At 50.6% G+C, this 12,030-nt stretch overlaps 2 protein-coding genes across 2 annotated transcripts in view; both read left to right on the forward strand.

Moving 5' to 3' along the window:
- LOC114446941 (acylphosphatase-2-like) overlaps positions 1–590 on the forward strand; it is a 14,428-nt gene extending 13,838 nt beyond the window's left edge. The window contains exon 5 of the mRNA XM_028422860.1: positions 314–590. Coding sequence (XP_028278661.1) covers positions 314–428 — 115 coding nt within the window. The 3' untranslated portion in view covers positions 429–590. The remainder of the gene's footprint in view (positions 1–313) is intronic.
- A 3,447-nt stretch (positions 591–4,037) lies between these two features.
- Positions 4,038–12,030, forward strand: part of LOC114446888 (spectrin beta chain, non-erythrocytic 1) — a 73,052-nt gene continuing 65,059 nt past the window's right edge. Inside the window, exon 1 of the mRNA XM_028422768.1 lies at positions 4,038–4,161. The gene's annotated coding sequence lies outside the window, so the exon portion shown is untranslated. The remainder of the gene's footprint in view (positions 4,162–12,030) is intronic.

Below are 12,030 nucleotides of genomic sequence, written 5' to 3' on the forward strand. Positions count from 1 at the left end.
TGGAATGTTGCTGTTTTCCCATCATGCCCCTGGTTGTCCAGATGGAGGCTCGACCCCCTGATGATGCCTGTGATGGTTTCTGTCTGCATTTTTGCAGCCTGTGTTTATGTAAACATGTCCTGGACTCAGAGCTGGACTGATTTAAACCCTGAACACGAACCATTCAAACTCCAACATGGAGGGTCTCATCAAAGGGCCGCCATGTGGTGCTCCTGCTCCTGCTCCTGCTCCATTAGCTGGATCAGTTTCCATGTTGTGGTTAGAAGGAGCTGAACCATCAGGAGGAACCCTGACTGAACCCTTTGCTCCACAGGAAGGTGTGGTTGAGTAAAGAAGGAAGTCCGACCAGTCGCATCACCAGAGCTTCCTTCAGCAACCAGAGATCCATCGACAAGCTGGAGCTCTCCGGCTTCAAGACTCGCTTCTGACCAGACCTGTCGCGGTTCGGGGTGGCGCCACCACTGGAGGCTGGAACAGAGTGTGTGAACTATCTGTGTTTGTATTGCTGTTGTTTCGGTGCTGAGGGAAGTTTGGTTTGAACGTGTGATCCTGTGATATGATGTTAAACATGAGCTCACAGTTTAACTCCGTCCTGTCTGTCTCAGTGTGTCCATCCTTCAAAGGACTCTTTGAACTGTTAGTATCAGCTGCAGGTTGCCAGGCAACAGGTGCAGTGCATCATGAACAGGAAGTGTTCCACAGAACGTCCTCGTGAGTACCCTGCAAAGTCCGGTGTTTAGGTGGAGCAGCAATGATCCGGCTGCACCTACTGGTCCGACGCTTGCAGCAGCTGTAGGTGAGATGTTTGGACGTCCAAACTGGTTTCTGACTTTTCTTCTCATGAATAATAAAATGTAATTTGAACCTTTCTTAGAAAAAAAAATTAAGATGATATTTTTTCTGATATCAGAATTCACACGAGAGCCTAAAATCTGAGTCTGATTTTAAAATTGACGCTTGCAAATGTGTCGTTCATGTTTAAGTGCAATGACCCTTTAACTCTGGTGTTGAGCAGCAGGTGGGGATTTGACGACCTCAGAAATCTTTGTCACGTATCATGTAAACAAACACTCCTCAGCGATGATGTCATTACATGACAACCAGTCACCTGACCCGATTACCTGCCGTCTGATCCAATTAAATCACAGCAAGAGAGAATCCCTGACGGCAGCCACCACAAACAAAAAGCCTGACACAGCAAGAGCACAGCCGTGTGTGTGTGTGTGTGTGTGTGTGTGTGTGTGTGTGTGTGTGTGTGTGTGTGTGTGTGTGTGTGTGTGTGTGTGTGTGCTTAGAGACCTGCTCTCCCTGGATACTCTGTTGAAAGTGGACGTCGCCATGCCAACCTGCCTCGAGACATTACTCACACACACAGCAAAGACGAGGGAGGAGGAGGAGGTGTGAGCGCTTACTGTGTGTTTGAAGAGGATCTCAATGTAATGACGTTCTTATATAACACACACACACACACACACACACTTTAATTCTCCGGCACATGAATCTGTTGTCAGGGATGCTGCATGTACAAGAGGCTCCCTCAGTATTCTTCAGTCACTTCCTCTTCACTGTTTGGTGCCTGTAGATGTAACGACGCTCAGTGAACAGGCCTGAAGTTGACTGGTTAACTCACAAACAGCATCTTCATCTTCAGGCTCCGAGCTGGTGCTGAACCAGGTCTGGTTCTGTCCAATCAGAGTCCAGTCAGGAAGTGCTGTCGGTTCTGTGTCTGTGTTCTGCTTTGATCACAGTTTGTTTCAGTCACAGTGACTTCATGCTCATATGATGACTGAGAACGGTCCGACAGCTCCCTCCATGTTTGACTCGTCCTCTTACAGGCTGACTGGGCCGTCTAATGATCCTGACTGCTGACAGAAAAGTGCACCGCTGACCCGGCACACCGCTGCTAAATGCTGAGTCCTGCAAACAGTTTGTCCAGACTCCCTCAGGTGTCGCCCCCTGCTGCCCACGCAGGGCTCAGCAGTATTTAAATCTCCTCCCACAAAGTCACATCTGACATCTAGAATAAGTTCTGCCTTTCCCCAGCTTGTGTTCTGCACACAAATGCCTCCAACAGAAAGTCTCTCACTTCTCTGCAGATAATGCAGCAAATAATAAGAATAACTTGGCGCCCCCGCAGTCACAGAGCTGCCATGACACTCAGAGAGGGCCGGCCCACCCACACTCTCCAGTCGCTGCGCAAAGCTGGGGAAAAATTCACCGACCCTGACCTCTTCCTCCTCCTCCTCCTCCTCCTCTTCTTCTTCTCCCAGCAACCCATTTGGCATCCCATAGTGGTCACCATGGAAACAGTGCTCTGCCTAAAAGTGTGAGAAAAAGAGAGAGAGAGAGAGAGAGAGAGAAAAGTTGATTCCTTCTGCCCAGCACTGCCCACACAGTTAGCCCTATTCATCACACACACACACACACACACCTGAGTGGGTGCCGACAGACAGCTGTTGCTAGGAAACATGTTGAGTCCAACTTTACTGTGAAAGAAGTGCTGACATTTAACACAGGCAGCGTGTTTTGTTCTGCTCTGATTTAAATGAAAGAAATTAATGCAAACTCTGCGTGTGTGTGTGTGTGTGTGTGTGTGCGCACTGTGGTGGAGACACACACATTTAGAAAGATCTAACTTCAAGGTGTCTGCTAGTGACACACACACACACACAGTGTGTCCCCTTTTCAAGGTCTAAACCTACAAACGGTTCTCATAAAAATAGACGTCTACATACAACAAGCTGCCGTGTGTGTGTGTGTCTGTGTGTGTGCAGGATTATCACTCAGATACCAGACACCGTGTAAAGATGTCCAGCAGACCACAGCCGTGATTGAGGAGAAGGTCAGAAGTCGTGGAGGTACTTCCCAGCATGCACCTGCTGCACATGTTTACTTCCTGTCAACATGTGTGATGGACACACAACCAAAGACACAAACCCACCTCACAAAGACACAAAACAGCCACAAACACAGTAAACTCAGAACCAACAAGCACGAGGTGACAGAGAGTGACGCTGAACTCTGTGATGATTCATCGGAGTGGGAGTGGGTTCATTAGGAGGAGCTCTGCAGCAGGTCTGAGTGTCCACGGTGTGCTGGATAAGAGCCGGGTCAGCACGATGCTTTAAAACACACAGAGGGAGGAGGAGGAGGAGGAGGAGGAAGAGCAGCAGGAGGAGAAAGAGCAGGAGGAGGAGGAGGAGGAGGAAGAGCAGGAGGAGGAGGAGGAGGAGGAAGAGCAGGAGGAGGAGGAGGAGGAGGAAGAGCAGGAGGAGGAGAAGACGACTCCAGCCGTCCTGACTGTGCTTCTTCTTCTCTGGTTTATTTTTACAGATTCATTCTTCTTCTGCTGCAACTTTTTCAGTTTGGCATCATTCAGTCTCTGCAGACTCTCCTGCTCCTCCTCCTCCTTCTCCTCCTCCTGCTGCTGCTGCAGCTGATTCTCCGCCTCTCATATTGGGATACAGGAGCACTTTATCTACACACCACTCCAGTCCAGAGGGGTGGAGACATTTTGGTCAGATTGACTCTTGCACTGTGCTGTGACCACAGTAATAATGATGAGTAGATGAAGCCTTAAGGTGGCGTTTCACCCATGTTTACAACAGCAGCAGCCTCTCCTGATTCCTGCGGTCACAGCTGGTGGAGCTGAGGTGGAGCTGAGGTGGAGCTCAGTGTGGACAAATAAACCAGCTGTAAACATGTTTCTGCTGTGTTTCTAAAGTTTTAACGTGGCGGTCTGAGGGGATGGACTCACTGTTGGAGGCAGCCTCTGGTGGACGCTGGAGGAACTGCAGACTCTGAGTTTATGTCTTTGGATTGATTAGCAGCATGTTTTCTGTTTTACCCTCCGTGTGTTTAGAACCCCTCAGCGGCGTCTCATTAAACTGATGAGTGTATAAATCAGGCTCAGTGTGTAGCACCGCCCCTGCGGCGCGGCGCGGTGAGCGCACCGAGCGCGCCGCGCGCTGCAGTCCGGGCTGTGCTGAGGCAGAGCGGCGCCGCGCGCGGGGCGGGGCGGGGTGAGGAAGAGGAGGGGAGGAGGATCGGTGGATTTGAGGACTCTCTGCTCCTGCGCTGTTTTCGCTCCGAGCTCTCGGCAGTCTGTCCGTCCGTCCTTCACTCCGAGCGGGACTCCACTGCGCTTCTGTCGGCCTTCAGGTGAGTGTGAACCCGCTCTGCCTGCTCTAATCTGCGGCGCTCCCTGCGCCGAGTGAGCCTCATTGTGTCCCGAGAAGCATGTCCACGGTCGGGGCGGCTGTGGCCGTGGCCGTGGCGGGGATGCGCGCTGATTGCTGGAGCCTCCATTAGAAGCAGCTGTGTGATTATTCTGCTGCAGCAGCGGGCTGATGGCGCCCGAGCACCCGCACGGAGGCGGCCTCTCCCGGCGGTGTGTCCGTGCTCCCCCTGCGTTCTCTCCATCGTGTTGTTGAACTTGTGTGTGTGTGTGTTTGTGTGCGTGTGTGTGTGTGTGTCTGTGTGTGTGTGTTGCTGAGGCGCAGAGCTGCTGCTTGTTGTTGAACTCTGCAGCTCTCTGAGGTGTGACTGGATGGAGTTATTGTTATAATCTCGCTGCTGGAGGATGATGAAGATGAAGATGATGATGATGGGGGTGGTGGTGGTGCAGGCGTGGTCGGTTCTGCTGACCTCAGGACAAACACACCAGAATATTGACCTGATTTTGTTGGGATGTTCTGCAGTGTCCTTCTGATGAGCTCACAGTTCAGTGTGTGTCTGTGTGTGTCTGTGTGTGTGTCAGTTGTTGGATCACACTGTAACAGTAAAGTTGTGTGTGTGGCTGCTGCTTTGAGGCATTTCCCTCCGTCCTGTAAACCCTGTCCTGCACTTATGTAACCAGCCCCGGCCGGCCGGCTGCGTCTCCTCCCTCAGCTCCTTCTCTTTCTGCTGATCCTCCTCTGATTCCTCCTCATCTGTCCCCGTCTGTCCTGCTTCCCTCTCCCTGCCTCTCTCCCCCTCTCTGCTTGTGTCTGTCCCTCCCCCACCCGTCCCCTTTATTCTCTCTGATGCAGCAAATGGGAAACATTTGGCAACTTGTTGACCGGAGCCTTTGAAATGTCACGCTGAGGTGTGGAGTTGTTGTCCTGCTGCTTTAAACACCCGCCGCAGTGAAGTTTGACCCTGTGAGGCTTTCAGCCCAGAACCTTTAACCTTTAAGGTGTGTGAGGAAACCGCTCCACACCTGAAGGTTTCTGGAAAAGAAACCATGTTTTAAACACCAGAAGAAGAGACGTGTTTTATATTTGTAGTTTCGGCTGCGGCTCAGCCCCGAGCAGCACGCTCTGTGCTGTGAGTGGGAGGAAATACAGCAGGAGGGATGATTTATAGGAAGTTAGCATCTGTGTTCCATCCTCAAACAGCCAATAGGAGCCCTCCGTTGTCTCCACAGTTTATGATCCTCACAGGTGTAGTTCAGCAGGATCAACACTTTATGACGTTTGAAGCTAAAAGCTAATGCTACGCTATAAAGCAGCTACAGCACGGTCACATGACCACAGCATCAGCACCACCAGGCTCACCACTCTGACCCCTCCTACAGCACAAACACCTGGATGACCTTTAATGACCTCGTCTGTAGTCCATGTAGCCACTTGTTAGCATGTAGCCTGTGTTCAGACAGTGAACAGTCATCAGTGGATTCACTGCGTGTGTGTGTGGGAGAATAAAAACCTGCTGAGCTCCTGTTAGCCACAGACCTGATTTCACACATGCTAACAGGTTCTGAGTTTCGGGACTCGTTCCTTCTGCTCTTTGTACCCCTCCATACCAGCAGGGGGCAGTGGTCTGTGTTCATCGTTTGAAAGTGAAAACCGGAGGAGCTGCAGACGCTCTTTCTGGAAGAAGTTTGGGTTTTGACCTTTTGTCCCTGATGTTTGCTCTCGGGGAGTTCACAGGACGTGGTCGGGGTTTATGGGAAGTGTGGTTTCCATTTGGAGTGAGCAGCATCTTTTAATGGAGGTGCGTCTGGTTGCAGTGCTGCTGTCAGCAGGTTTGGTGAGGCGAGGTGGTTCCTTCTCTCGGCGGTGGTGATGATGATGCAGCTTGGCTCAGCTCGATGCAGAGGGAGCTCTGAGCTCACGTCAGCCTCACTGCTTTAATGCCCAACATCAACCAGCAGCACTCGTGTCTCTCAGTCAGGAGGAAGTCAGACCCCAGAGCTGAACGCCTTCTTTTGGCTCCTGTGAACAGACCTGTGGGTGTGTGTGTGGGTTAATTGTTGACAGAGTGTGTGTCCGGGTGTTTGCTGATGGAGGACGGCGGCGGGACGAGGACGAGGTCATGTGAGCACAGAGCACTGAGCTCTTGAACTGTCTTTGATCCTCATCTGTGTGAAGACACACTGATGTTTGTACTGAACATGAGGACATGACCTGTCCAGCTCTGGGACATTAAATGTCCACACGGTCACACTGACTGACGCCATCTTGGCATCATGACCGACTGTAGCATTACAGCTTTCATGTTAGACCCACAGTGTTCCAGGGTGGGAGGCGGTGTGTCGCACCGGGTGCAGATGTGTGGTGAGTCGTCTCTTTAGCAGCACCGAGGCCAGCTGTGCTTCAAGCCGGCGGGTCGGCGTTTTTCTGCTGACCCTACCTCATCCTCTCCTCACCTTCTTCATCACTCCTTTGCCATCCTTCTTCTCTTCTTCCTCACCCACCGTACATCTGCTCGTCCTCCTCTGTAATGAGGAGTTTTAAATCTGAAGTGAGTGGCCGCTGTGTTTCAGGGATTTTACTGACAGCTCGTCTCAAATACCAGCTCCCTCCTTCAAGACTTTAGAGGCCTCGAGGATGAGGAGGGAGGAGGAGGAGGAGGAATGAAGGGAGATATGCGTGGGAGAGGAGGAAACCAGAAGGGAGGAGGTCCTGAGAGGACGAGGGGAGGAGTGGGGGAGAAAGAGAGAAAACAGGTGGAGGTGGGAGGACAGTTAAGACGGAGAAGACGAAGGGGAAGAGGATCCGAGGATCCAGTGTCAGAGCACTGTGTTCCACCTGTTTGATTTTTAATCCTCAACAAGCAGCCAGCAGGACGCCATGATGGAGTCACTGTGAGCAGCGGTCACATGACCAGGTCAGCAGGTCAGAGCAGAGTAAAAGTACAGATCGTCACATATGTGCAGCTCCCACGTTTCCGAGCGGCTGATGGATCAATATGGATCCAGGTCACCGCTGAACAGAAAGTTGTGAGGCTGCGGTGTTTGAAGGTGATGCTGGACTCTAACAGACTCTCTATATTTAGCTGGAGCTTCGCCGCTGGGAAGAATCTCTCCTCCTCCTCCTCCTCCCTCGCTCCTTCTCGCCCTCCTCTCTGTCGCACTGTTCCACTTCCTATCTGCTGGACGTTTTCCAGAACATTCCGCCCTCTCTTCCCTCAGCTGGTACGTTCAGCTCCTTACACCCCGTTCACCTCCTGGACCTCCTGTACTCCATCTGTCCTGTTGCAACAATATTATTTTAGGTGTTTTGGGTCACATTAGCTGACATGTTGAAGTATTTGTCACATGACCAGTCGGTGTGCTCTGATTGGTCAGCTCCATCCTGTCTGCAGTCAGAGAGCAGGCGTAGAATAAATCAGACGATTTTCAGACACTTGCTGCGTTCAGGTTGTTGTTATCGATCCGTGTTAGACTGGATGTTTGGTTGAAGAGATTCTCAGAACTTCTCTGAACACATCAGATGTTTGCCTCTCTGGGTTTCTGGAAGGATTCTTCTGTCTTTTTTATCTCGGTGAAAAATTAGTGTGTGATAGTAAAACACACACAGCTGATATCAGCGAGGCATGTTTAACTCACTGATTCTGCTTCTCTTCACTGTGTGTCTGTGTGTGTCTGTGTGTGTGTATGTGTGTGTGTGTTTACATAGTTGTGTTACACAGAGCTGAGCTTTGACCTGAGCAGGGGTCAAACACTGGAGAGGCTCGCTGCACAGTTTCAGAATCTTTTCTCATATGCTGGAATCACAGTGCTCTGCTGTGTGTGTGTGTCTGTGTGTGTCTGTGTGTGTGTGGATTTATAAGGTGTCAGAAAGCCAAGCTGACGATGAAAGCTGCTCATAAATGTTGATGTAAATCTCCATCCAGAGAGGAGAAGGCAGCAGCTCTGCGCCCTGACAGCTGATGAATACACTATGTGAACAGGGCGTCTGTGACGGTTCCAGCGCCGTGTCTTCAGATAGACGCAGGAAACCAGACTCTGATTTTCTGTGTTCTGACGCGTTCAGGTTCTCCTGCTCAGTCGGAGCTGCTGCCTGATGTGTGTCCTATGTGACCGTTTAAAGTGCACAGACATCAGACACACACACGGATGCTCTCTGCATTGACCTTCAACAGGACTCCATTTAATTTGATTTCCATGTAGCCAAAGGCGTTTCTCTTTGTGACTCTGACACACACACACACACATTCCTAATAAATGAAATGTTCGGCTCGAGTCCTCCAGATGTGTGCGAGTGTGGTTGCTGGTTGAAGTCATGTGATGCGTAGGAGTGTTTTTATGAGTGCGTAGTAAACTGCTCGGCATCATGGGAGAAGACCGAGCTAAAAGTAGAAGTTTGAGTGAAGCTGTGTGACTTCACTGTAAACTCTGTGTGTGTGAGGCGTTGCTGGATCAGGAGGGCGGGGTCAGACACAGGCAGGAAATGGATGATTAGCTGAAAGTGGGACGCCGCCTCTGGCCTGGAGACCTGCAGACTTTCTCTCTGTGTCCTTCGCCTGCGTTGGCGCCCGATCAGCTCAGGATTGATCGATCAGTTCTTACGGAGAAGTTGGTTGTTTATCAGAGGTGATCATTCAGGAAGTGGAGATCAGATTTTCCTGCTTCCTTTTATTTATTTTTTTTCCTATTGTCGCCATGACGACAGTGAGGCTTACATCATTGACCTCCACCCGTCTGATCTGCAGGGCAGAGCTGTAACACAACGCCCGATGACTTCATTCATTACGTGTGTGTGTGTGTGTGTGTGTCCTTGTGTGCAGGGGGACGTTAAAGAGCTTTAGCATGTTTCTTACAAACACAGACACACTTGGCATCATGGGAAATGATTTTGATGACATGGAGAGGGCGGGTGGGGGGGGGGGGGGGTCGCAGAAGACACTTTTATTAAAATCAATACACAAATCACAGCCAGCTCCTCCCACTGTGTCTGCTGCAGCTGACATCACAGGTTTCCTCAGTTTGTAACGGAACAGGAAACATTCTGAGTCACAGCTGCCGATCGAACCTGATGATTTATCAGTTATCAATAATCTGACACACACGTCTGAGCCTTTAATGACTGAACTGTTGTTGAATAACCTACCTGATCCTCTCTGAATAGAAAACACTGAGTTATTTCTTGTATTGGAGGAGGATGAGTAAATGTTTACACAAAATAAGATGCGTGTCCTTGAATGCATCATCGAAGTCGAAGCAGGAAGCCATGATGGACTCTGAGCAGCAGGCACATGACAAACACTCAGAGAGGAAATTTAAAGATATGCAGTTGGACAGAAGGATATTGATCATGTGATCAAAGCAGTCATGTTTCAAAGTTAACCCCGTGTGTTTCTGCAGTCATGGTCTCCTGTGTGACTTCAGTCTGTCCCCTGTGTGGAGGACTTCTGCTCCAGTCTTCACAGCCTGGCTTCAGTTCATTCAGGTTGTGGGACGTCCACAGTCCTCTTAATGTCCCACCGCAGCAGTTCAGCCCGGCTGAGCTCTGGACTTTGACTCGTTTCATCTTGATGTAGATTTGCTGCTTTGGATCAGACAGATGTCCTCACATTTGTCTCTAGAGTACTCTACAGAGGACCATCAGTGACTGCAGGGTGTCCAGGTCCTCCAGCGCCGTGCTTCACGGTGTGTATGAGGTGTTTCTGTTGACATGTCTGGTTTTCAGCACAGATGGGGGTGAGCACAAAGACCAAACAAGTCCACTTTGGTCTCATCTGTCCTCAGTCCTGCTTCCATCCGTCTTTCTCCTGGTGACCCTTTAGGCAAACCTGAAGTCTTCTACTGACCGAGCATGCTCAGTGAGGCCTGTAGGCCCTGACATGCAGCTCTTGGGTTTCTCTGTGTGTCTCTGAGCATCGTCTGATCTTGGGCTGAGTGTCCTGGGACGTCCCCTCCTGGGAGGATGGACAGCTGTCTTAAAAGTTGTTCTTTGACCAACTAAAGATGATTTTTTTTAACATGACCGTGCTTTATAATACCACATTTCCCATGATCCTCTTTGAGTCCCCCCATGGTTCTGCTTCTTACAGACAGACGGACAGGTGAGTCGGGCCGACAGCTGACTGGTCAGTCCGACCTGCGCTGTGCAGGAATGTGTTTGATCCCTCTGTAACACTCAGATCAGCAGGATATAGACACTGGAACAAAAGCACTACAGTGAGGACGCACACACACAGACACACACTCGTCCTCTGGAGTAAGATTAGATCTGACGTCCCACAATGCACTGCAACATGAGCCAGGCCGGACTGTGAGTTGGAGAGAAAGTGTTTGGCAGCTGGCCAGGCAAGATGATGGGATGGATCGCCATGACGACACAGCCGACCCTCCAATCTGGGCTGTGAAGAGCTGAGCGTTTGCGTGCAGTGTGTGCTTCTGTGCGTGCAGGGTGTTGTGTGGAGGTTTTTGGCAGGCGGGGATATTTTTGGACTGAAGCTGTTGAGCAGATTTTCAGACGTTTTGTTCGTCAGTTTATCCTGAAAATCATTTTCCAGGTGCTAAACCTCTGCTGCTCAGTGTGCTAACGCTGCTAACGTGTCCCTCCTCTCCGCTCTCATGAAGTCCTCTCACATCAGTTTCTCAGTGAAATGTGATGTTTACCTGAAGGAGCTCTGGTTTATGTTTAGATGTTTGCAGCAGCTGTAGGTGGTGTCCCTTTACACTCTGAGGTGCCTCCTCACTGTTCCATGTGATGCAGCAGGTGTGCTTGCTGACGGGTGAAGCCAGCGCTCCTCCCTGCCGGCAGAGCCTCATGCTAATGCTAACCCAGCGCGCTGCCCAGGACTCTGTGTTGTGGTTGTTCTGTTTCTCCTGCTGTGATGTGACGGAGCAGAATCTGCTGCTCAGACAGTCATCTGAAGGGTGGGTGTGTGTGGAGCGTACGAAACACATCTGGCTGTGTGGGTCATGTGGTTCTGCAGGGTGTGTGTGTGTCAGATTAGATCTGGCTGTCACTGATGACTTAAGACCTCGAGGAGGAGGAGGAGGGGTTGAAGATGGAGAGCATGATGGAGGTCTGGAGGAGAGAAATGAGGGTGGAGCAAACAAAAATTAAAGTACAGATAAAAGAAGCAGAAAGAGAGTTTACACTCTCACTCGCTCCCCCTCCTTGGCACTCCTCCAGATGCTCCACCCTCCTCCTCCTCCACCCTCCTCCTCTGTGATCCGTCCTGCTTCTATCAGAGAGTTTGGGAACAACCAGTTCTCCACAGATCCAGTCTCCAGAGACTGAACCCCCACCCATCTCACACACACACACACACGCACACACACACACACGCACACACACACACACACACACACACACACACACACACACACACACACACACACACACACACACACACACACACACACACACACACACACACACACACACACACACTCTCTCTCTCTCTCTCGGGCCTCCGCCTACTTGTCTTCATGCTTTCATGGCTGCTTGTTGACTACACGGCTTCAAAGGGTTCAGGCTGGATGTGTTTGTGAGCTGTAGGACTTCCTCTGAACTCTGTGTCCTCTGCAGGAACAGCAGATCAAGATGAATGAAGGGTTCACACGTCATGTTTGTCTTCTTTACTGGGCCCATATTAAATAAAACAGGAAGTGCTGTCTGCTGCTTCATCCACCTGATCTTTCCTCCACACTGACGTCCTCTTTGGTTGAAGCTCAGCTGTGTTTTCTCCACCCGTTCAGGTGTAGTTGAATACAAACATACTTTAATACTCTCTGAGTGTTGGTCATGCTGCTCACATGTGACTCCATCATGGCTTCCTGCTGGGTGCTGAGGAGGACAGGACTTT

This window comes from Parambassis ranga, chromosome 15, assembly GCF_900634625.1.
Source record: "Parambassis ranga chromosome 15, fParRan2.1, whole genome shotgun sequence".
Lineage (NCBI taxonomy): Eukaryota > Metazoa > Chordata > Actinopteri > Ambassidae > Parambassis > Parambassis ranga.